This window comes from Pyrenophora tritici-repentis, chromosome 4, assembly GCF_003171515.1.
Source record: "Pyrenophora tritici-repentis strain M4 chromosome 4, whole genome shotgun sequence".
Taxonomy (NCBI): domain Eukaryota; kingdom Fungi; phylum Ascomycota; class Dothideomycetes; order Pleosporales; family Pleosporaceae; genus Pyrenophora; species Pyrenophora tritici-repentis.
Window position 1 is genome coordinate 2,497,654 of NC_089393.1, and position 25,785 is coordinate 2,523,438.

General features: G+C 50.3%; 9 protein-coding genes across 9 annotated transcripts; 6 read left to right on the forward strand and 3 right to left on the reverse strand.

The window, feature by feature from the left end:
- Positions 1-417: 417 nt before the first annotated feature.
- PtrM4_097370 (uncharacterized protein) lies at positions 418-1,563 on the forward strand (the record flags this gene model as incomplete). Its single annotated transcript, XM_066107219.1, has 2 exons — positions 418-1,306; positions 1,391-1,563. 2 exons carry the CDS (start codon positions 418-420, stop codon positions 1,561-1,563), a joined length of 1,062 nt encoding a protein of 353 aa, XP_065962887.1.
- Positions 1,564-2,005: 442 nt separating this feature from the next.
- Positions 2,006-3,070, reverse strand: PtrM4_097380 (uncharacterized protein; the record flags this gene model as incomplete). The annotated part of the gene is made up of 2 exons (XM_001933886.1): positions 2,006-2,673; positions 2,791-3,070. The coding sequence occupies 2 exons, from the start codon at positions 3,068-3,070 to the stop codon at positions 2,006-2,008; spliced, it is 948 nt and encodes a 315-aa protein (XP_001933921.1).
- A 522-nt stretch (positions 3,071-3,592) lies between these two features.
- Positions 3,593-4,264, forward strand: PtrM4_097390 (protein kinase domain-containing protein; the record flags this gene model as incomplete). The annotated part of the gene is made up of 1 exon (XM_001933885.2): positions 3,593-4,264. The coding sequence occupies one exon, from the start codon at positions 3,593-3,595 to the stop codon at positions 4,262-4,264; it is 672 nt and encodes a 223-aa protein (XP_001933920.2).
- A 1,103-nt stretch (positions 4,265-5,367) lies between these two features.
- Positions 5,368-7,524, forward strand: PtrM4_097400 (uncharacterized protein; the record flags this gene model as incomplete). Its single annotated transcript, XM_066107220.1, has 1 exon — positions 5,368-7,524. One exon carries the CDS (start codon positions 5,368-5,370, stop codon positions 7,522-7,524), a length of 2,157 nt encoding a protein of 718 aa, XP_065962888.1.
- Positions 7,525-7,679: 155 nt separating this feature from the next.
- Positions 7,680-10,376, forward strand: PtrM4_097410 (uncharacterized protein; the record flags this gene model as incomplete). The annotated part of the gene is made up of 1 exon (XM_066107221.1): positions 7,680-10,376. The coding sequence occupies one exon, from the start codon at positions 7,680-7,682 to the stop codon at positions 10,374-10,376; it is 2,697 nt and encodes an 898-aa protein (XP_065962889.1).
- Positions 10,377-11,532: 1,156 nt separating this feature from the next.
- On the forward strand, positions 11,533-15,986 carry PtrM4_097420 (uncharacterized protein; the record flags this gene model as incomplete). The annotated part of the gene is made up of 2 exons (XM_066107222.1): positions 11,533-14,043; positions 14,118-15,986. 2 exons carry the CDS (start codon positions 11,533-11,535, stop codon positions 15,984-15,986), a joined length of 4,380 nt encoding a protein of 1,459 aa, XP_065962890.1.
- Positions 15,987-16,372: 386 nt separating this feature from the next.
- Positions 16,373-18,275, reverse strand: PtrM4_097430 (PTR2, Dipeptide-tripeptide permease; the record flags this gene model as incomplete). Its single annotated transcript, XM_001933884.1, has 6 exons — positions 16,373-16,752; positions 16,812-16,938; positions 16,994-17,254; positions 17,305-17,951; positions 18,010-18,135; positions 18,188-18,275. 6 exons carry the CDS (start codon positions 18,273-18,275, stop codon positions 16,373-16,375), a joined length of 1,629 nt encoding a protein of 542 aa, XP_001933919.1.
- Positions 18,276-21,221: 2,946 nt separating this feature from the next.
- Positions 21,222-21,779, reverse strand: PtrM4_097440 (66S preribosome component MAK16; the record flags this gene model as incomplete). Its single annotated transcript, XM_001933883.2, has 1 exon — positions 21,222-21,779. The coding sequence occupies one exon, from the start codon at positions 21,777-21,779 to the stop codon at positions 21,222-21,224; it is 558 nt and encodes a 185-aa protein (XP_001933918.2).
- Positions 21,780-22,560: 781 nt separating this feature from the next.
- On the forward strand, positions 22,561-23,781 carry PtrM4_097450 (ThdF, GTPase; the record flags this gene model as incomplete). The annotated part of the gene is made up of 1 exon (XM_001933882.2): positions 22,561-23,781. The coding sequence occupies one exon, from the start codon at positions 22,561-22,563 to the stop codon at positions 23,779-23,781; it is 1,221 nt and encodes a 406-aa protein (XP_001933917.2).
- Positions 23,782-25,785: the final 2,004 nt, after the last annotated feature.

Genomic DNA, 25,785 nt, shown 5'->3' on the forward strand with positions numbered 1-25,785 from the left:
AAATACTTCAATCAAACACGCAGATAACCGAGGCTCCTTCTTGAAAAACAGCGTAGAAGTACTCCGAATTGCCCCTCTTCGGTAATTCTGCTTGTGTTTTGGTACATGCCTCTATTGGGACGTTTCTTTTGGGTGTCCAAGCTTGCAATGTACACCTGTTGGCAGGGGCTTTATGACAACAGTTGGTAGCGCAACGCACTAGCCACCAACAATCCGCACTTCACAACACCGTGCGACCAATTCACTATATAGGATTCCAGAAAATCGCCTTATTTGGCGACCTCTCGCTTACTCTTACCAACTGTTTTTTATTCTCCGCTTTTCTTTGTCAATCACACAGCTATCGACGTAATCATTTATTACTCAATACCACTACCTCGTCGCATTATTTTTGTCGGAAATTTACATTTCGCCCACATGTTCGCCGATACTTTTGCGAATTTTGCCTTTGGCAAACAAGCTGGCACGACAAGACAGCACAATATGGAAGCACCTTTATCTACGGACTACGCCTTACAGCCGTTTCGCGATACATATGAGCATGATCCAGCCTTCAAGCCCAACGAACCTCTGGAAAAGTGCACTAGAACTAGATGCTTCACACGAAGAGGCGGTATAGCCGATCGCGGAGAAGGCAGCTATTCTACAGCGCCTATCAAACGACGAAAAGCAAGCGATGGCGAGACTGATGGCTTAATTTATCAGAGCGATGCCATCCACGAGGAGCACGAAAGCAAGGATTCCACGAGCCCTCCCTCACCACCACTGTCCCCCAAAACGATAGTGTTACCAAGAATGCGAACAAGGCAGCGAGGAGAGCGCAAACGCAACGGCCACTCACATGCTTCATCGAAGCGCCGGCCGAGCTGGAAACCGAACCTCAAGAACGAGTTCGTACGACGTGGCTCCATCGATGCCATTATGGCGCTCTTCAACGAGCAAGTCTGGTATGACTCAGACATGAATACATGCTTCATAGCAGGGAGAAGAAGAAGCAGTGTACCGGCTACCGAAGGCAAGACAGAATTTGGATTCACCAACACGGATAGAACGAACCAACGTCGGCCCTCAACACTACTACACCCTTCATCGCCCACTCTCGGACCCACAGCAAACTACACATGCTACCAACCAACCCCACTCTCTAGTCCACCGCATAAACAAACCCCGTCAACGGCATCACCTACAAGGCCAACTATGCCCGCGAGAAGAGGCTCATCACTCCTCCACCCATCCCGTCCTTCCAGCGAAATCCTCCTAGAGTCCCCATTGAAAACCATCATAAAGCTACCTCCGACACCGCACAGTAAATCGCAACCCAGAACCCCAACCACCCGTCACGCATCACCATCCGCATCACCGAAACAACGACGCCTACAAAAAAGTACAGAGTTTGTGTTCAAAGTACCAGAATATTCTCTCGATGCTTCGTCATGCGATGTCTCTGGCTCCGCGAGCAAATACCGCAAGGGATCGGTCATACATTCTTGCCTATCGGAGTCGGAGAGTGATGACGAGGAGTTGGATGAACTGCCACCGCTGTATATGGGGAGGTTTAAGTGAGATCATGGTAGGGTTGCGTCAGGCTGCATTTAAGTGTTGTGTGTATATAATCGATGTGAGGTTGGAGGTGTAGTGATGTAGATACTATGGGGGTTTGTGCTTGTAAATATGGGTACTGGATAACTGGAAGGAACGTAGCCTGAATGGTGGGCGTTGGAGGATTGCGTGGATTAGGTGTATGGAGTAAAGAGGAAATAGATTATATAGATATTCGTCATTGATGTTGGGTCTTTGGACTGTGACATGAACATAGAGAAGAGTCAGGTAGCCCTCTTGTAAATAGTATAGATTGAGCTCGTAATTCATCGTCTTTTTCACAATATCATCATGAACTACGAATATAACTAAACGGTGGTATTGTGCGAGTGATGACATATCCACGGGCGCGCTAAGGCCACGCTAGGTATGACTTCCTCATCTTCTCCGAAGCTTTTGCCCTTCCCTATTCTATCCTTCGCTTCGATTCCAGCATAGACTCAAATATGATTGGGTTCAGAGCCTTCCCAGTGAGAGCATCCACCAGAATCTCACCAGCTCCATCGGGCCCATGAATTTCAACAATATTTCGGATATAAGCCGAGCTGAGATCCGACATACCCTGAGCAAGTAACAGGCTACGAGCGGGGACAAACCGAACCACGATCTCTGGATCCTTCCTATTCTTACATATCCATGGGTGACCGCTTTCCCGAAGAGAAACAGAAAGAACATTTCGCGCTTGCTTTTCTAAATCCTCTGGTTTCTGGAAGTCACGTTCGATTATCTGTGCCTGGAGAGGATAAAGGAGCTGTGTTATGACCTGGGTGGCAAACTCGCCTTGCTCGATTCGTGCAAGCAGCCGCTCATATACTTCAGATTGAATCTTCCAGTTCAGGTAATGATGAAGTTTCACAGGCGTACCGTTGTCCGTATGTTGTTCTAACGCCCTCCCTGCGTCGCTAAATACCGATTCCTCCCAGAGCTCACCGCGATGCTGCAACTCGGTAGTGCTGTCCAGACAATCTACGCCCCAAACAGTTACAGGCGAGACGCGGAAACCGTCTTTGGAGATTGCCTCTTCCAACGCTTGCGGGAACTTTTCGTCCAAATAATCTTCCTTCTCGTTGGGGTCTGCCCAACACCAAGGCGAGAGCAATTCATCCGACCAAAGCTGAGATCGTTCGTGTGCCGACAAGACGGAAGTTTTGGGTTCTCCATGATGACGCATCTTCTGTGCGACTCACTTACTAGGCCCAGGGAGGATTGTAGCAGCAACGGCGTTTTCAAACGATGATCGGAAGAAGGCGTGCGTTAGCAACAGTTTGTGTCCAAGATGCGGCGGGTTGAAGGAACCGGTGAAGAGGATTATAGTGTTTGTAACTTCGCTTCGTAAGTTAGGAGCCGCTGCGTATCCTGGATGTGGTTTGAAGATCGCTGATGGAGTGTAGTGGTATACTTTCTCTATTGCGGCTCGCATGTAGGGTTCAAACGCGGTAGTGCGAACAGGTACCGGAGTTGTTTTCGACATGTTTGAGTTGTCAAGTTGAAGTCGAATTTTACTCTAACTAATTATTCCAAGTTTTTATGTTCCATAGCGTGCCATAACAGTCTCAGGAGATCCCTAAGACAGTGTTTAGGCTCAAAATTGCGCTTAGAACATCCATGACAGCACTAGAAAATACGCCTAACAGATTTCCAGGCTCTAAATTTAGTATCTATCCCAAGGTAAAGGAATCCTGGAGATGAATATCCACTGGTGCATTCCCACACTGGACGTACAATCACTTAACACACAATGTTTTGGGTACACAACGTATATCATTGTGTAGGGGCAGTGTCGTAGACGACACGAATAGTACGCAGCACTATGAACGAAAAACATCCAACTCTACACAAGTGAGAGCACAGCGTATTATACATGAAAAGCTTCAACGATTTATATATACCCCTTCTATCTGTACCTTTCATAACCATACCTATCCCTTTCAACACAACCAAGAACATCCCTTTCAACACAACCAAGAACATCCCTTTCAACACAATCAAGAACATGCCGCAAATCACCGAAGATCAGTATGACGCTCTGCATGACGGAGGCGAGATCCAGATCGCTCGATTTTTCGAAAACAACCCTGAGTTTCTAGAACCCAACGACCGCACTCGGAAAATCTGGCAGGATATCAACGATGATGACGAGCTTCCCCTCTCAGCCGTATGGGACCAGTCTCTCGCTTGGACACAGCTGTTCATCACCGGGCCAGACCCATCAGACCGTGACGCCATTAAGGCCGTCACTACCGTGATAAAGCATGAACTCATCTTCAATTTGAGCAGCATTCACAACGCCGGCGTATTTGACGTGGGAAAACAGTTGGGTGGTCGCTGGATGATCATTCGCGGTCTCAACAACGATGGCTGCTGCAACCAAGGCGTTTACTTTGTACAGGACGAGACAAACGCAGAGACGTGTGTTATGAAAGTGCTTTCCACAGAAGCCATGGGGAGTAACGATGCTGCGCGAGAAATTGGAGTTCTCGCCCGTCTTTCCCATCCAAATATCGTGTGTCTTATTGATAGTCATGTACCGGATCCTACTCAGCGCCACGCGGCACCCTGGCTGGTGACTGAGTACTGCAACGGCGGCACACTAAACGACTTCATTATCTCGTGGAAGGAAAAGAAGGAATTCGTGCCGGAAGCTTGGGGTGTGGCATATCTTTGAGTCTCTGGTCGCTGCTGTTCGGTACCTGCATTGTGGGCCTGAGGATTCGTCACAGGAAACATGGGGGCCTATCATCCACCGCGACATCATCCCCGGCAACATCTTCCTCACATACCCAGATCCATCCAACACCAACCCCGACCCAGCCTCTTCCACCGCACCACCCTTCACCATCACCCTTGCCGACTTCGGTTGCGCAATGCCCTACTCCCCCCCCGGAAACTAAACTCCCAATCATAGACCCAGAGTACTGCCCCCCCTGAAGGCTCAAAAGCCGCAGAGCCAACAGACATATACCAGATCGGCGTCGTGCTGATGAATATGTACTGTATGATCGATTGGCCTGTTCAGGAGAAGTCAAAGGCGGCGGCTTTGGAGCGAGGCGACTGTTGGCCGGGATGTAAGGGATATTCGGAGAATTTGCGGTGGTTGCTGGGGAAGTGTGTTTGTGAGGATCCCGCGGGTAGGCCGGGGGCCGAGTGGTTGTTGGAGGTTATTCGGCAGGCTAAGGCTGGATTATAGGTGGTTTGAGTGATATATATCACACAAAGGTAAGTGAGTGTGTCGGAACATGCGCGTACAGCCAGCCCGGCGAGTTTTTCCGGGCCGGAAGCTTGGACCACTAGTTAGACCAAGCTTCCCGCTTAGCTCGCAACCGTACATATGGAGATCTCTCCATCCAGCTCTTGCTCACTACTAATCAAATACTATACACTTTGTTCGTTGCAACGACTGCTAGTATTCGACACCTTTGCCGTGTCAACACTGATCAGTGGTTGATATGACCACAGATCGGCAAGACATCTGTGTACAGAGGGCCCATCAGCATTGCGTCTGTGTAGCCTAGGTAAAGAAGCGACTCTTAGTACGACCTTGTATCGTATTAAGCAGTGCGAAGAACAGATCCGCCCACGAGCGTTCGTTTCGGCTGACGGAGTCTGAAAGAGATCCAGAACTAGGGATCTGCGTCAACTACGCACCAAAACCCGACAAAATCACCGGCGAGCAACCCCGCCACAGTCAACCCCGCGACGAGCGACCTACGGGCAATCTACAAGCGACCCACAGGCAACCCCGCGACTCACAAGCAACCCACCGGAATCATGCCTACAAGCATTACTACCCGGCAATGGTACCCAAAGGTGTACGCGGACGAGTACACCAATACCCAACTCGACATTGCAACCGATGCTATTATCCCTGGTCAGATAAGCACTATTGCTATCGACTGGATGATACAGGCCGAAGAGAACGGAGACTTTGACATCATGCTTATTCAAGACTTCCAAGAGACATTTGCAGGATGGTCTCTCAATCATTTCAATGCAATGGACATGCGAGTCCGTACAGCAGTCAAGAACATACTCCGCGACCGAGGTGTCTACATCGAGAAGAACAGCCGCAACACCATCGCACAACAGCTAGTCAATCTCCTTAGCCTTACACGCTCTCCCGACTGGCCCATTGACGAGCTCAACGTTATGCGACTCAACCCAGACTTCAAATGCCGACAGATAGCAGAAGAGGCACAACACGCTAGAACAACTCAACAAAGCAGCAACCCGCCAACTCAAAGCGCCAGTATAAACTATGCGCCATCTCCTGCTCAGGCAAACGTAACAGCCCTCACCAACCTCGCAAAGGTATACAGTGAGGAGGAGAAGTTCAGTGGCGACAAGTATGACGTCCTCGACAACAAGATAGTCATCTTTAAAGACCATTGCGAAAAGGTTGGCATTACGACACCAGCACAGTACAAACTTGCAGTCTCTACTATGCTTAGAGGCAAGGCCTCAGCATACTACTACAACTACATTGCTCCACTCAACCTAGACTACGACAGCATTATCAAGAAACTAGGGGAGTACTTTCACACGAGCGAGAACTACCAAATGTTCTTAAGTGAGTGGCGCACCATTATGCTGAAAGACGTCATCGCCAACAACCCCGACAAGACACTCACCCAGTGTCTCGACATAGTCATCGACAAGCTCCAGCTGCTGCACCAGGCAATGACTCAACAGAATGGACCAAGCGAGCTCGCTCTTACAAGCCAACTTATTGCTGCCTGTCAAGGCGTCGAAGCATGTAGCGCAGTCCTTATCCGCCCAGCTTCAACCTTTGAAGCCGTTGCCTCAGAACTCCGCAACGCTGTCGGCAACTGGACGCGCTGCCATCCGCGCTCACAGTTCAACTGCGAGGAGTCCGATCCGAGCGAAGACGCGTTCTACACAAACCGCCGATACAACCGCAACGATAGCGGACAACGCGACAAACCGCGCAACTATAGCGCACAAGGCCAAGGCGAAGGATCCCGCAACTACAACCGCGGAGGATCCCGCTTCCAACGCAGCTTACCCCGATCGCAGTACAACGATGATACACAGCGCCGCAATAACAGGAAGTGCTACGTCTGTAGCAAGCCAGGCTGCTGGTCAACTCGTCACTCTAGAGAAGAGCGAAAGGAAGCGCAACAACGTTTCCGGACGTACGTGCAGACCCGCAACGTCGATATAGACTACGAAGCTTTCCTTGCCCAGTTTGAGGGCATTGACCTTAATGACGACGACGATAACGGCGGCACGGACGAAGAACTCGACGCGTTCTTCAACAACGACCAGTTTGATACAAAGCACCAGTTTCTCACTGCTACCTGCGGTGCAGTTGATGGAGGAACAATGGTACGCAACCTCAACAACGCCGCCGCTCTACACGCGATCACGAAGATCGACCCATACGCCGGCAACGACATTGCCAAAGAGGCAAGCCACCTCTTCACACTCGATCACCGGTACGGGCGCGAGCAGTTCCAAGGCATCATGCCAGACACCGGCGCGGCCGGAGTGTCTACAGCAGGCAAGCAACAGGTTACAGCGTTACACCGCATCCAACCGTTATGGATTGACAAGTCAACTGCTGGCCGACACCGGATCCGATTTGGGGATAACCCGGAGTGTGTTTCTATCGGCGACGTCAACGTCCAGACACCCGTTGGAGTGATTAGGTTCGCTGTAATGCCTACTAACACACCGTTCTTACTCTGTCTTGATGACATGGACCGCCATGGCATCTACTTCAACAACGTCGACAATACGCTAGTTCATCAGTCCAAGGAGTACCCAATTGTCCGCAAGTGGGGCATCCATGGCTTCTTCTCAACAAGCAGGAGACTGCCACCCACTATCTCACCGAAGGAGAACTCCAGCAACTCCACCGACGTTTTGGGCATCCAGCCGCCGCACGCCTCTACAAAGTCCTAGTAAAGGCAGGCCACGACGACATTGACAAGACGCTAATTGATGAGATTAACAAGTTCTGTCATCAGTGCCAGATAACTGCTAAAGCACCAGGCCGATTCCGCTTTACTCTACGCGATGACAACCTCGACTTCAACTCCCGCGTCATCGTCGACATTATGTACATTGACAGTAAACCAGTCCTCCACGCCGTTGACGAAGCAACTGCTTTTCAAGCCGCCCGCTTTCTTATAGACATAAAAGCAAGCACAACATGGGACACGCTGCGCGCTATGTGGATTGACATGTACGTTGGACCGCCCGACACTATCGCGACCGACGCTGGCACAAACTTTGCGAGCAAAGAGTTTGTTGATAATGCCAACGCGATGATGATAGAAGTCCACGAAGTACCAGTTGAGGCCCATCACTCGATTGGCAAAATTGAACGCTACCATGCTGCCATCCGACGAGCGTTCGAAGTCATCTCCGCCGACATCGGTGCATCTACGACGACGAAGGATGACATCCTCCAGATGGCTGTCAAGGCTGTCAACGACACCGCCGGACCTGAAGGACTTATACCAACGCTGCTGGTATTCGGCACCTATCCACGTCTCTCCAAGACATCACCGCCATCTCCCTCAATCACCGCGCGCGCAACGGCAATACGCAAAGCGATGGCAGAAGTCCGGAAGATTAAGGCAAAGCGACAAGTCAATGAAGCTTTAGGTACCCGTAACGGGCCAAACAACATCGTCACGCAAGTACTAGAACTACCGCTGCAGAGCAACGTCAAGGTGTGGCGTGAAGGCCTCGGATGGACTGGCCCGCACACTCTCCTCGCCCTGAACGACGATCAGACTGCTGCTATCGTCGACGCTCATGGGAAACAAGCAAGTTTCCGCATCACCTCTGTCCAGCCGTATCATCAAGACGACACTACAAATCTCCCGCGACCTGACGAGGAACAGCACGGCGATGAGGAACAGCACAGCGAGCATCAGCGCGACAATGACGACTTTATTCCCCCAGAAGAGCCACCGCAACGCCGAGGACGCGGCCGTCCCAAAGGCTCCAAGAACAAGCCGAAGACACACGCTGCTAACCTCGCACAGCGCGAGAAAGACGACATAGTGCTAGCCAGGACACTGCGCACTACCGGTAAGATCACGACACCTGGAGAACCTTTTGAGCTGTCAACCAAGACAGAGATTGACGCTCTCATTACCCGCGGCGTCTTCCGCTTTGAGCCATTCAATCTAGCCAAGCATGGCGGGATCCGGATCTTCAAGTCCCGCATTGTCAATGAAGTGAAAGGCAAGACCACCGATAAGCCGTACGAGAAATCTAGACTAGTTGTACAAGGCTACGCCGATGATGGCAAGAAGATTGTACTCACCCAGAGCCCCACGATACAACGCGCAAGCCAGAGGATCATTATTGCTCTTGCACCGGTATTGATCCAAATGGGCATGAAGTTATGGCTCCGAGACATCACGCAGGCGTACACGCAGTCCGACGACCGCCTCCAGCGCACTATCATTGCAGACCTGCCTGTACAACTCCGCAAAGTGTACCCACAAGGAACCATCATGGTCGTGGTGAAACCACTGTATGGCATCGCCGAAGCAGGTGCCTACTGGTGGTCAACATACTTCAAACACCACACGACGACACTCAACATGGAGACGTCTACGTACGACCCATGCCTCCTCATCTCCAAGGCCACCGACGCTGGAACAACCACAGGTTTCGGCATTGTTGGCATGCAAACCGACGACACTCTTGGTCTCTCAGACAACGCATTCGCTGATAGAGAGGACAAGGAGCTCCGTTTCAAAGCTAAGGACAAAAAGTACCTCACAGACACTGACCCTATCGAGTTTAATGGCTGTATGGTACATCTTGGCAGTGGCAACGTCATTACTTTACGGCAGAAGAAGCAAGGTGAGAAACTTGAGAACGCTGTTGATGCAAAGTCCTACATACAACAACGAGCACGAGGAGCATATATCGCGACTATCTGTCAACCAGAGGCAAGCTTTGATCTCGCCGCTGCAGCGCAAGCGACTGAACCGACAAAAGAAGAAATATCCAGATTGAATAAGCGCATTAACTGGCAGAAGAAAAACGTCTCTCGCGGACTTAGCTACGTGCCTATTGAGATGAAAGATCTCAAGCTATACACGATGGTGGACGCCTCGTTTGCCAACAACAAGGACATGAGCTCTCAAATGGGATACGTTATTATTCTTGGTAACGAGACTGCATCTTCAGACGGCAGCTTTAAGATACGTGGCAACATTATTCACTGGTCCTCCACTAAATGCAAACGCGTCACAAGGAGCGTTCTAGCATCGGAGATCTATGCAATGGCACATGGCGTTGACATTGCACTGGCCATCGGCACCACGATTGACATGATTATGGACCGACTGTCTTTCCCTAAGGTCTCTATTGTCGCATGCACGGATTCACGATCCTTGTACGACTGTCTCGTCAAACTCGGCACTACTAAGGAGAAACGTCTCATGATAGACATCATGGCATTGCGCGAGGCATACGAGCGCAACGATCTCATGGATATCCGCTGGATTGACGGCAGAGACAACCCAGCAGATGCGATGACAAAGGCAGCGAGCAACTCTGCTTTAGAGCATCTCATTGACACCAACGAGCTCGAACTTCGTGTACAGGGATGGGTGAATCGCGACACCACAGGCATCGAGCCTACGAACAAGCCAGGCACCAAGCCTACGAACAAGACAGGCACCGAGCCTACAGACAAGACAGGCACCGAGCCTACAAACAAGACAGGCACCGAGCCTACGAGCGATGGCACCGAGCCCACGATTGATTGTGGTGAGAACTGAGACGGACACACATGCACACACACACAAGGGATGAATGGGTTGCATGTATTTGCGTTAGCCGGAATAGGAAACTAGATACTTTTCTAGGAGCAGGATATTGTAGCAGATTCGGGGTACTTGGGAGCTGACTGTACGCCGTCACAAAAAGAAGAAAAGCCAGTGTCGGAACATGCGCGTACAGCCAGCCCGGCGAGTTTTTCCGGGCCGGAAGCTTGGACCACTAGTTAGACCAAGCTTCCCGCTTAGCTCGCAACCGTACATATGGAGATCTCTCCATCCAGCTCTTGCTCACTACTAATCAAATACTATACACTTTGTTCGTTGCAACGACTGCTAGTATTCGACACCTTTGCCGTGTCAACAGAGTGCGTCATTGATTGAAGAGTTTAGTTTATGTTTCAGCCTGTACGGTCGATATATTAGAGAATGTTGAGAAGATGTAAGGTTCAGTCCAGGTCGGCGGGGATGAGGCTCGTGGAAGTAAGCCCGAGCAGAAGGACCGACGCGGAATGATGATCTGTCATGTAAATCCCCAGATCATCATGATAATAAGAAGACAGAACAACAGCTCTTAGTGTAGTTCAATCCAATACGTGGTGACCTAACATACCTCTACTCGGTTCCCTATGGTAGTCATACCACCAGAGGAGACCTTGTTCCAATAGGTTATGAGCCCGGTTGCCTAACCCAACGTTATTGGTTTTAAACACCTAACCAAGTCACGAAGGACTTAGATTCGAGAAGGAATCAAAAACACTCACCCAAGTCACGAAGGACTTAGATTCAAGCAGGAATCGGAAAAGAGAAAAAGTCGTGTACAACGCGGTTGACACGCAACCATACTTACACACACCGTCTCCACGCTCGAGAACCGATAACGACTGCACCACCCGCAGAACATCGCCCGCATCGCCCGCATCGCCCGCATCGCCCGCATCGCCCGCATCGCCCGCATCGCCCGAATCAACCGCATCACCCGCACAAGATGGCTGCAGAGAAGGAAGAATGGAAGATCCCCCAGCTCACAGCCGAAAACCACGATACTTGGTTTCGCCGAAACAAGGTCAAGCTTAAGGGGAAGAAAGTCTTCTATGTCTGCGAGAAAAATCTGGTACAGCACTGTCAAATAGCAACAGCTAGTAGACTAACGGAGGCTATGGAAGAGTTGGAAATTGCTGAAACAGACAAGCATACCAAGATCCGCGTCAACATTGAAAAAAGAGACAAGTACCTAGAAGATGAAGCCACTGCAATCGATCTCTTGTTTCGGTCGCTTAGCGAGGATGACCAAGCCCTCATTGACGAATACGATACTGCCTTCCAATTCTGGGCCTACCTACAAAAGAAGTACACCCAAACTGACGCCACAACTGCCAACATATACATGACTAGAATTCAAACGTTCACATTTAATCCCGGGAACACGATTGTTGGATCATGGGAGAAGCTAAAGGACTACCGACGTAAACTTGTAGCAGCAGACGCCGACACCAACGGAGCTTACAAGGACTCTGCACTACTACTCGTTCTTATCAGATCACTTCCGAAAGAATTCAAGACTACGATTGACACCTTAAACGCCCAACTTAACCTCACGGTTGAACAGAAACTTAAGTTTCTGGAAGAGAAGGAGGTTCGAGACCAGCAAGACGCCAACGAAAAAGCTCTTCCAGCATTCCGAAAGACGGAGAAGTATGTTCCGCCTTACAGGCGTCGAAATCATAAGAACTCGCCACTATCGTCTGACTCCGAATCTGGTGCCAAATTCACGGTCCAATGCTTCCTTTGTGATGGAGCCCATGGCGTACGAGACTGCCCAAGACGTGAGAGAGCTCGAAAGCTCCTTAAGGAATACGACGCTAAGAAATCATCTAAGCTGCTCGTTAAGACACCTAAGCAAAGGAATTCCCACAAAAGGACTGGCAAAGCATATGGAGCCGAAGAAGTCAATTCAGAGTCAGATGAATTATCTGAGACCTCAGACTCCGAACCCGAGGAAATTGAGACATGCCGTCTCTCAAAAGACATCGTCGGTAAGGCCTCTCCATCTACCTGGGCTGCCGACACTGGCGCATCCTCTCACATGTCTGACCAACCCTCATTATTTAGACGAATGATTAAGATCAAACGAAGAGTCGTTCGGGTTGGAGGGGGAGAATTATATGCGGACTGGAAAGGAGAAGCTCAAGTGGTGTGTAAGGATGGATCGTCGACATGGCTGTCAGAAGTACTGCTTGTACCTAACCTTGGAGTCAATTTGTTATCAGGAAGAAGAATTTGCGCAGCAAGCCTGAAGGGTCGTTTCAATTCACACGCACTATACTTCAAACTAGGAAAGAAGGTTATTATTGAAGCAACTATGGACGACGGCCTCTACGTAGTGTCACACATTGCCGATGGATACCAAGAAACAGCATTTCTAGGCACGGAACTCCATGCACCAGTTAAGAGCGAGCTTAAGGTTAATGAAAAGGAGAGATACTTGCTGTATCACAGACGCTTCGCACACCTAGGACCTGCAAAGATTGCTAAACTCCACGAAGTTACAACTCTCCAGAAGAAGATTCAAGTTCCAGAGAAGATAGAAATCTGCGAAGTGTGTTCTCTGACGAAAATGAAGAACAGCATCCCTAAGCAGCTGAGAGAGCATAAGGCCACGAAGCTAGCCTTAGTACAGTTTGACATTGCAGGACCCTTTCCAACATCTCTGCGAGGAAACAGGTGGTTCCTCCTTATTATTGACAGTTACACGCGAAAAAACTGGGTTATCCCGCTGAAGAAAAAGGGAGACGCACAAAGGGAACTCCAAATCTGGAAGACCTTTGTAGAACATCAAACTGGCGAAAAGGTTAAAGCTGCTGGAACTGACAACGCACCAGAACTTCTACAGCAAGCCGAGGAATGGAGAGTTACACAGGGCGTGGAAATTCAGCCTACAACAATTGCTTCCTCACACCAGAATGGACCAGCTGAGCGAAACATCCAAACCGCTGAAGCTGATATGAGAGCAATGCTGAAAGACGCTGGTTTACCAATTGAGTTTTGGGATGAAGCTGTCGAAGCAGACGCATACCTGCGAAACCGCACAAACACAGGACCCACGATCAATGGAAAGCAAGTCAGTCCTGAAGAGGCATTCACAGGAACGAAACCATCCATTGACCACATCCGTGTATGGGGGAGCAAATGCTATTCTTACATCAACCCCAAAACGATTCCAGCAGACCAACGACATGACAAGCTCGTGGACCGTGGCAGAGTTGGAGTATTCATGGGATATTCTGAGACAACAAACAAGCAGTTCAAGTTCTATTCGCCAGAGCTTGGATACACCTCAAGGACAAGCCGATTATCAGTGGACGAATACACCCCTGGAGGAAAAGTTGAACTACGACTGCGAAACATACCAGCTGGACCACAAGGGACGCAGAATACGATGCCAGACCGAAAACCAAGAGGAAGACCTAGGAAGGATCTGGAATCATCTCCTGCAGAACCAATGGAACCACCTCCTGCCAAATCAATGGAACTATCTCCTGCAGAACCAATAGAACCATCTCCTGTCGAACTAATGGAACCATCTCCTGTCGAACTAATGGAACCATCTCCTGTCGAACTAATGGAACCATCTCCTGTCGAACCAATGGAACCATCTCCTGCAGAAATAGTGGAGCCAGTTCCCGAGAACCCAATAGAACTGTCGTCGGCAGAGCTAACTCCCGAACCAGTTAAGCGTCACAGAGGAAGACCAGGGAAGCTAACGACTATCCCCCTACTGCACCATCTGATGAGCGGGTTCCTAATCTTGTGGACGAAGAGGGACCCGAAGAACCGTATACCCAGTCTGTACGAGAAGAGGAGGCTCCACGATACTTCACCAGACAAGCCAAACGAAAGAGGTCTAACGAAGAGGTTGTTGAGGACGAGAGATTTAGCAAGATCGTTAAAGCTATGCTAGCCCAAGCTGGCCTTATAGAAGAGCAAACACGACTATCTGAGAAGGCTTTTGCAGCAACCGAGATCGCAGGAATCCAGATCCCCCAGACACACGAGCAAGCTATCAACGACCCAAAGTATGGAAAGCAATGGAAAGCAGCAATACTTGAAGAGATAATCGCGTTAATGGAGAATCGAACCTGGGAGGAAGTTCCAAAGCCAAAAGACGCGAACATGGTTGATTCAAAGTGGGTTTTTACAGTCAAAACAAATCTCGACGGGACTGTTGAGAGGTTTAAGGCACGCCTTGTGGCAAGAGGTTTTACGCAAGTACACGGAACAGACTACAACGAGACTTTCGCCCCGACAGTTCGCATGGACACCTTACGTCTGTTTATGGCCACTGTCGCAGCGGAAAACCTAGAATGTTTTCACTTTGACATCAAGAATGCTTTCACAGAGTCGCATTTGAAGGAAGAGATCTTTCTTAAGCAACCCCAGGGAGTAGAAGTTAAGAAAGGATACGTCCTTAAAGTTCTCCGCAGCCTATATGGACTCAAACAAGCTGCTCGTGACTGGAACTTGTTAATAAAGAAAGAACTTCTGGCATGGGGATTCGTGCAAAGCCTTGCCGACCCGTGCATGTTTATCCACGAAGAAAAACAACTCCGTATCCTCGTCTACGTTGACGACATTGCTGTTGCCGCAAAAGATCGAGCTCAAATTGATTGGTTCTACAAGAAGCTTTCTGGAAGATTCAACACCAAGAACCTAGGGGAGATTCATAAGATCCTTGGAGTACGAGTTACGCGAGACAGAAAGCGCCGCACAATCTACCTCGATCAAGAACAGTACATACACGCAGTACTTGACAAGTTTGGAATGTCTAGCAAACAACACAGAGACAAGAAGATTCCATCCGCAGATTACACGTCATTTAGGCCAGCCACTAACAACGACACCCGAATCGACATCACTGAATACCAGCAAGTGATAGGGAGCCTTATGTTTGCTATGGTTCTTACACGCCCAGACATTGCATTCACCCTCGGAAAGCTAAGCCAATACATGAGCGATCCAGCAGAACATCATGGCCATGCGTTGAAGAACCTGCTACGATATCTAAGGTCGACAGTAACAATGAAGCTACGCTACGGACCAGGGGGAGTACACTCGCAATTTGTCATCTACTCTGATGCTGACTGGGCAAGCGACATGGTAGACCGAAAGAGCGTTTCAGGGAGCACTGCAATGTTCTACGGAGGTCCAATATCATGGTCTAGCAAGAAGCAACGGTCTGTTGCAACGTCAAGCTGCGAATCTGAATACATCGCACTATCAACATGCTGTAAGCAAGGCCAGTGGATTGCTCAAATGTTCAGAGATCTTGGGTTCCCAAAGTACATTGGAAAAGACACCAACAAGGTCCAGATGCTAGGAGATAACCAGGGTGCCATTGCACTTACAAAGAACCCTCACCTTCACGAAAGATCAAAGCACATCGACGTCTGTTATCATTTTATCAGAGACCTAGCAGAACAAGGTAAACTCGACGTGGCCTACGTGCCAACTGTAGATATGGTGGCTGATGGAATGACAAAGCCGTTGCAGCGAGTCGCATTCGAGAAATTCAAGAACCAATTAGGAGTTGTCCTTAGACCGGACCTGCCCTGAGGGGGAGTGTTGAGAAGATGTAAGGTTCAGTCCAGGTCGGCGGGGATGAGGCTCGTGGAAGTAAGCCCGAGCAGAAGGACCGACGCGGAATGATGATCTGTCATGTAAATCCCCAGATCATCATGATAATAAGAAGACAGAACAACAGCTCTTAGTGTAGTTCAATCCAATACGTGGTGACCTAACATACCTCTACTCGGTTCCCTATGGTAGTCATACCACCAGAGGAGACCTTGTTCCAATAGAGAATTTATTTTTCTGTTTTGCATATTACAAGAATGATCCCCAAAAACTTTGAACAAGTGATAAAATATTGAGTTTCTGTTTCTGATCCCACTACTAAGACAACACAGCCATCGCCCTTTCCAAGAACCTTTTCACACCCCTTACTTCCCAACATGTTCCCTAATCTCCTTGCCCTCCTCCTTCTCAAACACACCATTCTGTCCCGCAGCAACAACCGAGCTTCTCCTCCTCTCCGCGTCCATAGCCTGCTCCGTATCCGCATAATCGATGAGCAACTCGCCACGCTTATCGTACCTATGCGGCATATTGTTTGCCACGCTCACAACATCGAAGGCGCCCGTAGTCTTGTGGAAGATCTCATCCATTTCCTCGAGCGAGCGGTACGCGGTTTCTGGGAAGAAGAAGTAGACGGAGGGAACCATTGCGGCGTTTATGACGGCGAAAATGATGTAGGTTTTGTAGCCGATGTTTGCGAAGGCGGGGGGTGTGATCATTACGACGAGGAAGTTGAAGATCCAGTCTAGTGGGATATGTGTTAGCATGGTTTTGTGAAGTATGAGATACGATTAAGTGACTTACTGGCTGTAGTAGAGATTGCATTTGCAGGGGCACGGATAGAGAGGGGCGTGATTTCAGCGGGGTACAGCCATGTCATGCCTAGCCAGCCGACGGCGAAGAAGGAGTTGAATACGAATAGGAAGACAGTCTACATGTACTCTGTTAGTATATACCGATTTTGAATGTTGACATATGTTACTTACGGCCAGGAGTCCCAAGCTCTTGTTACCAATGTTGCTGGTAGCGCCGGCTAAGACGGCCATGGACATTGACATTCCCGCAGCACCGAATATCATCAAGGATCGACGTCCAAACTTTTCAATTGTGAAGATGGCGATCCAGCTGGCGATCCAGTATTCGGTGCCGTTGCAAGCGGATAAGAGACGGCTGAGGAAGGGCGAGAGACCGATGGAGTTTTCGAAAATGGTGGCTGCGTAGTAGGTTACGAGGTTGATACCGGAAATCTTTGCTTTAGTTAGCAGTGAGTCTCGTATACCGTGAATTGCAATCTTACCTGCTGGAACATTTGGTTGACGTAAGCCAACACCGTGCGGTGAAAGTTGCGGTTCTTGTTCATCTTGAAGCAGTCCCTGAATCCACCACGAGCCATTTCTAGAGTAACATCCTTGACAGCCTGGAGCTCGGCTTGGATCTTCTTATCGGTAGGAGGCAGGTTGCTGAGCGCAGCCAAGACCTCCAAAGCCTCGTCCTCACGACCCTTCAAAACCAACCAACGCGGACTCTCAGGTAGCCCCGGAATCAAAGCCAGAATGAAGAGTGCGAGAATAATCTGAAAGGCGATGGGGAAGCGCCAGGCGATACTACTGGGTTCGAGGAAGGAGAAACCAAGATCGAGCCAGTAACTCAGCATGACGCCAAACACAATCATGGAACCCTCAATCATGACCATCTGACCTCTACGATGCGGTTTTGACGTTTCAGACTGCCATGTTGGGACCGTACTTGTGTTCATGCCGTTGCCGAGGCCGGTGATCCAACGTCCGACGATGAGTTGAGCAAGACCGAATGACGCAGTTTGAAGAATGGCTCCTACGACCATGATAGCAGAACCAATGAAGATTGTCTTTTTACGTCCGAGCATGTTACCGAGCCAGATGGTAGCTACGGCACCGAAGAAGCAGCCGAGCGTGTATGCGCCGACTATTGTATGTATTAGCGATGAATCATTGCACGATCTTTTGAATATATGGACACTAACCAGTGATGGCTTGGATCGTTGCGGCATGGCTTGTCGAACTTCCTGGAGGCGGGTTGACGCTGTCGATTTCCGGGAAATACTTGACGAACGACTTCAGTGTGAGCAAACCGCCCATGACACCTTGATCTACTCGATTGTCAGGTCGTGTTGTAACCAAAATCTCATAGTAATTGCATACCATAACCAAAGAGCGCAAAGTCCGTTCCTGCGATCACCGCAATAGCCACATTGAGCTGCGTGCCTTTGAGGCCGTAAAACTTCCCCATCTTTGAAGCTTGCCAGGGTGTTTGAACCAGACCGGGAATAAAACAAAATAACAGCGTAAACACCAATGCGGCAGGCCAAGCTCGTTTGCAAAAGTCGCGTACAAAAGATGGGAAGCAACAAAAAGATATGTTTTTACTAAGCGGGCGCGACAGCCCCGTCCTCTTAAGAGAAAAAAAGAAGCACTCGCGACTCTGCTGTGTCAATGCAACCCTAGAGTCCGTTCACACACCCCATCCCATGTACGGTAGGTAATGCAAGCGCGCCAGCGCTACTGCCATAGTTTCTCTCGCGTTATTCCCCACAATCGACTCCCCGTCATGACGTGTGTTGATTGAGCCGCAGATGATCTCAACCCCGTGGAGTTTGGCGTGCGGAGAAAGGCACGCTAAACGCTGGGTATGGGGGACGGCAAGGTTGCCGTTTGTGATTTGATCGAGCCAAACATTTCATCCGTGGATAACAGCCGGCTTGCCTTGTTGAGTCTTTCCGGCGCGTTATGATGTCGCCAGACTGCCTGTTCTGTTCGCGACGTTGCTTTGCTAAGCATTGTGGAGCCGGAGAGGGACCGACGACTCGGCACAAGGTCAAGGAATTGCTTGTCGGATTGCCGAGAAGCGTATTCCGTCGTCATCTTAAACAAGCCTCCTAAGACGACTCAGCGAACCCTCGTAACGAACGTATCGAAGCCCGTTGGAACCGCGTACCTGTTGTTGTTTCCGTGATGGCTCAATTGCCGGAATCGCTGATCCAGATCATCAGGGACACATGCGACCACGCGACAAGGCGAAGTTTGCTCGGGGGCCACGTTCAAGACTGTGGAGTCGACCAGCTATCTGTGGAGAAATCTAACCAGACTAGGTCGACATGGAAATTTCGCCAGTACAAGTCTGGACCTTGAAGCGCCCTGACCGCAGGTAAAATAGCAATCCATCCCATCATGCCATCGTCATTGTTGTTGTTGGATTCTCCACCCCAAGTGGACCTTTTGCGGATGCTCTACCCTTCAAGTATCGTGAACATCGATCGGAGGATAAGTACTTACCCTTTAAACCTCAAAACATGACGCCTTCTTCACAATCTACAGTTTTTAGGTAAAGCAGGTAAACAAGCAAATAACATATTCCATCAGCTCAGCATCTAAACAATCTCTAAATAGCAAGTATGCCGCAACCGGAATCCAAAAGCCAAAACGCCCAGGTTGTTCCCAGTCAAAAACATCGGAACGAGGCTAGACTATTAGCTCCTAATTAACTAGCCCTCAGATTGCTCGCCTCGTATTCTATGTACTGCGGTATCACTTCCCCTGCACTTCTACCGGTACACACCCAACCGGCCTCACAACCCCAATCCCAACCCCATCCACCACCTCCCCATTTGCTACCGACGTCCAAACCCGCCCCACATACTCATTACCCACAGCAGCCCCTGCTCCCACTACCTTCCTACACCCATCCTTCATAGCACAAAGCCTCGCCTTATTCCCACACTCACACTTCTTCTCCGTCTTTTTCTCCGCACCAACTTCCCGTGCCATATGCAACTTCCGTAGAACCAGCTTACCCGCGCGACGCAGACACCGCGTCGAGGTATCTTGGCTAGCGGTCACAGGCTCGACGAGGCCTACGCCGGCGAAGATGCCGGTGCGTAATTCGGGAGGGGAACCGATGGAGAGGGTGGGGAGGGTTTCGTCGTCTTCTTCTGTTGGACAGAGGATGGGGAAGAGAGATGGGGAGTCTGGGTAGATGGGAGAGTAGGACTCTGTAGCTTCGGTGTTGGCTGTGTGTGATGAAGACGATGGGGAGTCTGGGTAGGTGGGGGAGTCGGGCTCTGTGGTATTGGTCTTGGCTGTGTGTGATAAAGAAGATAGGCTAGTGTGCTGGTAAAGTGATGGGTCTGGGGATTCTGGGATGTCAGTGTCACTCACTGCTACGAGCTGTAGTGCAGGAAGAGGGGGCAACTCATAGACTCGGGTGTACGACTGCGTTGGTAAGGCAAAGTTTCTGTAGTTAAAAGACATGGTTAGCACTGATTACGGGAACAGAAACACAGTCAAGCTGGGAAATTTGTTATATGAAATGCATTGTCGTTCATTATGAAGCAAGACAAACATTGTACTATAATGTGTCACAGTGCTCTAGCGTGAGTCTACATGAATCATCGGGATGTTATGCGAAGTAATGATATCGGCGTGAATCGACAAACTCCAAAACTTTTGGATTTCCGCTTGCTGAAGGCAATAAAATATGAACCTGGCATCCCAACGATGAATGCCAATAGTATGTGGGGTATTATATGCGCATAGTCTCTCTCGCAGCAGGCTCCCTCTCCATTTCGTACTCGATTCCAACCTTCGGGCCCTTTGAACCCTTGGAAGGCTTCTTCTTGGGTTTCGGCGGTGGCCCAGCGGGACGCTTGCGCTTAAGGTTCGCGAGGGTCTTCTTGAGTGCTTCGGCATCCTCATCCGCTGACTCATCCTCGTCCTCTTCACTGCCAGTGCCGCTCTCATCGTCATCGTCGTCGTCACCTGAGCCTTCATCTGGGCTCTGTCCACCGATCCAGTCTTCAAAGTCCTCCATATCATCGTCGGACTCTCCTTCTATGTCGCTCACGTATTCGACCTCGCCGACGCCATTCTCCATCTCCTCTTCGTACTCGTTCTCTTCGTCTTCCTCCTCGATACCGTCATCTAGGTCTTCGTCGCCCTTGAGCTGACCCTCCTTCTGCAGTCCTTTCATGACTCGTTTCCAGACATTTGGCTCAACGTTGATCCTGTGATTCAGTCAGTCTCACATCGAGAAAATGAATTCCGTAATATGCATGAGAGTGACAGAGCTCATTGAAAAGTTGTTGTTGTTGTTGTTGTTGTTTTTGGTCATCATTGGAAGACCTCAGGGTTAAAAAGCAATTGATAATCATAGCAGAGAGGGTAGCAAAGTGGGATGAACTTACGGTCGGTCACCATACGCGCCACTGCGCAGACGATCGATAAGGACTCGCTCGATAGCACGCTCAACCTTTGCGGCCGCAAGCGCCTTGCGCTCACGTCCTTCCTCTCGCCGGCGAACCTTGGGTGCAAGCCTGGGTACAAGCCTTTCACCCAGGCGCTCTTCTTCCTTTGCTAATCTCCTTATTCGCAGGTTCACCTGAGTAAGGCGCGTCAAGCGCTGCTTATTCTTGTGAACGAGGAACTTTGGGAAGTAGGCAAGGTGTTGGTCTACGAGCTCCAGCGCTTGAGCGTAATTCTTGGGAAGTTTTATCTTCTCCCACCACTTGGAGGGAAGGTGCGATCGCTCGATGGCCTTGATGTATAGGTAGAGTTCGCCGGTCGCAGAATCCGATCTTATGGTAGCATATCTTGAGTTTGCCAGAGGACAGCTCTGTCTTGAGCAGTAACCGGAGACGTTGTGTTCATTGCGACAAAAGGTCTGGTCCTTGGTAGTCTTGAGCTTGAACGAGCAAAAGTCGGTGCCAATAATGGACCACACGAGATCGTCGGAAGCCATGGTGTGGTTCGTGGCGCGTTGTTGTTGGTGGCGGCGTGGTGATTGAGTTCTGGTAGAAGCTGTCGCAGCCGTCCTGAGGGCGCTCGAGAAATAATTCTTAGCGCGCCAAGATTTCGAGAACCGCTGCACGGGCCCTCTGCGGAGGACGCCGGGGGTGCAGCGAACCACAAACGTTATGAGCATGCAATAACTCAGCTCGGGATGAGAACTGTCGTCTCTTCTCTCCGTCGCAATCAACTCGGTCGATACAAAGCGTCCCATCTTTTCAAATCCAGCATTTGCCGTCTCATTGGACCACGAAGACAATTACTACACAATGCACCCCTCAATCATATCCAGCCCACGTTGAGAATACCCCAATATCGTCTTTACCATTATGCTCACGATGAGCCGACAATATACGCCCTTTCAACGGCCTCTGGTAGGGCTGCGATAGCCGTTATTCGCATCTCCGGGCCAGCATGTAGGAAGGTGGGCCATTCCTTCCAACACATCCCATAGCCAGTCACTCAATCCTAGTCAGATATATGAAGGACTCTGTCCCTCCACTGCCTTTCCAAAGCCTCGATATGCGACTCTACGCAAACTCTACGCCCCAAATCTTCCTCCTTCGCCGACGACGATACTGGATTCCGGCGCACTCGTGCTATACTTCCCTGCACCAAACACCGTAACTGGTGAAGATGTCCTCGAATTGCATGTACACGGCGGTCCAGCCATTGTTCGTGCAGTACTGGCAGCAATACCAGAGTGTGCGACAGTACCAGGAGGTTCTGCGCCAATGCGCACGCGAATCCGGTACGCTGAGCCAGGAGAGTTTACACGCCGAGCTTTTGCGAACAATCGCATGGACTTGCCCCAGATCGAATCGCTCAGAGAGACATTGTCAGCATCAACTGAACAGCAGCGGAAGCTGTCTGTCAGGGGCACAACCTCGTCTTTAGCTGCGCGGTACGAGCACTGGCGCATGCTTCTGCTGCAGGCGCGAGGCGAGCTGGAGGCCTTGATCGATTTCTCCGAAGACCAGCACTTTGACGAATCGCCCGCCGTCCTGTGCGCCTCTGTCGCAGCACAGGTCGACGCCTTACGTGTGCTCATGGAAGCGCACGTTGCGAATGCCGTTCGCGGAGAATTACTGCGCAACGGGATCAGCGTCGCCCTGCTGGGGGCACCCAATGCAGGCAAGAGCAGCCTGCTGAACCGTGTTGTTGGGCGAGATGCCGCGATTGTCTCACAGGAGGCGGGAACGACGCGGGACGTGGTCGAAGTTGGATTAGATTTGGGCGGGTGGCTTGTCAAGATTGGCGACATGGCTGGTCTGCGCAAAGCTGGTCTCGTGGGTGCGGATGTCGTTGGTGTAGTCGAACAGGAAGGTATTAGACGCGCAAAACAGCGAGCGCTTGAGTCGGACGTTGTGATTGTCGTTCAAGATGCCACCGCTGATATGGACCAAGAGGTGATGGAGACAGCAAAGCAATGCGTTGATTTAGGCATCGACGTGATAGTCGCCATCAACAAGACTGATCGTCTTCCTGCATTCTCTACTGCGCGCTCGGCATGGGAGGAAAAGATCCAGTCCACACTGGGCATTTCCAGCGATCGTATATGCTTCATTTCTTGCAACGAAACCACACCCACCGCTGGCAACATCAAGTCTTTCCTAGACATCCTACAAAACACCTTCCAATCCATGACTGCCGCACTAGTCCCCGATTCCGATCCCGACCCAAGTATCTGGCAAGAATCCCTAGGCGCAACCGAACGCCAACGTCTCCTCCTCTCCGAATCCCTCAGCCACCTCTCCACTTTCCTCACAACCGTCGCCAATCCCACAACAGTTAATCTTGCAGCCTGTGAATCAGGCGCTGGCGAGGCAGACGAGGTCGACATAGTGGTCGCAGCAGAGTGTCTCCGCTCAGCAGCCGACGCGCTGGCCCGCATCACGGGCCGGGGCGACAGCGGCGACGTAGAAGAGGTATTGGGGGTCGTTTTCGAAAAGTAAGTCGTCACGCTATCCCCATCTCTTTGTGTTCCTTTTGCCACTCCGTCCCGTGGTTGCAGGCCGGCCAGACTTGGCAAGGCGTTCTGTTACCTTGGCCCCATTTCCCCTGTGCGTCAGACGGTCCTCTCCCGGAAAAAAGGGGCGAAGATGGGGGCTTCGATGGGGAAAGCCACGACGGTTATAGCAGGGTGCATGTCTGTGCGGTGGTTTTTGTGCTGGCGCTTCCAGCGGTCGCGTAACCGATGGGTTTCTTTCCCCGTTGTGGGTCCCGCTTTACGTGAAGGGCATGTGATGGGACATTTTGCTGACGATGCCGCTTTTGTAGGTTTTGCGTCGGAAAGTAACTTGTTACTTTCATGAATTCACAGACCAAGTACGAGTGAGACATGGATACGTTGTATTTGCCGCTCTGTCTGGGTAAAGAAAAACCACGATCTAGCTAACGAAAAATACACGAACAAGTTCATGAAACAACACTGCAATATGGGTTGAAAAGATAACAGCAGAAACAAAGTCTTTGATTCCAGGTTGAAAAATTGTGCGCAACAATAAAATCATTCCAAACGCCATAGTCCCAGTCCCAACCCTGAAACCCAGTTCAAGAACCCAAACTCCATGCTTAATATACCCATTTCATCCATCTGTTTGCCCGTAACCCATAACCCATGATGCGTATACCCATAGCTCAATGAAGAGCAGTTCCTGGATATCTCAGTCTTCCGATCTAGTAGTAAAACGCCGTGCTAAAAAAGAAACCCATGACCGAATCCCAACCCGATAGACCGATGGGTCTTGTGTCCCTGAACTCCGATACTTGCTAAATGCTTTAGATGAAGAAACGATATGGTGATTGTACATTGTGGTGAATAGGAAATGGAGATAGAAATAGTGAAGTGGGGTGGTGGTACAGTGGGGAAAGTAGAAAGAAATGTTGAATGGATGCTCAAGTGGTGGGGTGAGCTAAGTGGGAGAGGAAGGTTGGTGGTAATGTGATGTGTTGTGGTGATGGGGTATCCATCGTTCGAGGCGCTGTGTATGGGTGATGTGGCGTGGGTGGTGGCGGTACTGGATGGCGGTACTGGGTTGACGGATAGTTGCCATCGTGAATCAAGCCACGCCGTAATGTCACTGCTGATGATGTTTCAGAGTGCGGGAGCAGCCGTTGGGCTTAGTTGTAGCCGCCGCGGCCCATGCTGGAGAACTCTTCCTGGGGGTTTGTTGGTGGGGACATGTTGGTTCTTTGGAGTTTGTTGGTTCGAGTATAGAACGGTATGGTGTGTTGGACTGGGAGATGGGTTCTGTGTTGTTGATGTCGTCGTTTAGTTGTATCCACCACGGCCCATTAGGAGATAGAGTGATGTAGTGTTGGTGTGGTAGTAGTCTCAGCCAAGAGGTGTCCTGGAATGAAACAATGCTGATGAAGGGGCGAACAAGTATACGACCAAGGAGTGGCAAGTGACTGATGTTGCTGATGAAACAAGGGACGATGATGGAAGAGTGAAGAAAGGTCGAATGTGGTGATGTGATGACTGGAATGAACTGACTCAACGAGAGAGGCGACTTGACTTAAATGAAACAAGAGGCCGACAAAGACACCCAGACTAGCAAGATAGGAAACCGGACTAGAGAAGGAAAGAAAAGGGCGTTCGGGTGTTGTGACTAGACTAACTGACTGTTCTTTGCCTGCTTCTCGGCCAGGCATCCAAACCGTCTTTATACCGCACTGGTCACATTCAGGGCTCACAGTTCCCCTAGACCATCCAACCACAACGGCGGAACGGTGGCGGCCCTCCCTGGCTCAAGCCACGCACAAGGCATCTAGTCATCAATCCCGTTACTCTCCGGACCGTCTGCGCAGCAAGCGATGTCTTCTGTATGGATAGACAGGAATAAGTTCCAGGGTCCGTGGGTGGGTGGGTAGCGTGGCAGTGAGAAGAAGTAGGGCCCGCGGCGGGTGGGAGCTGGGGCATGGAGCCGCAACGCACAATGCACGGACAGACATGG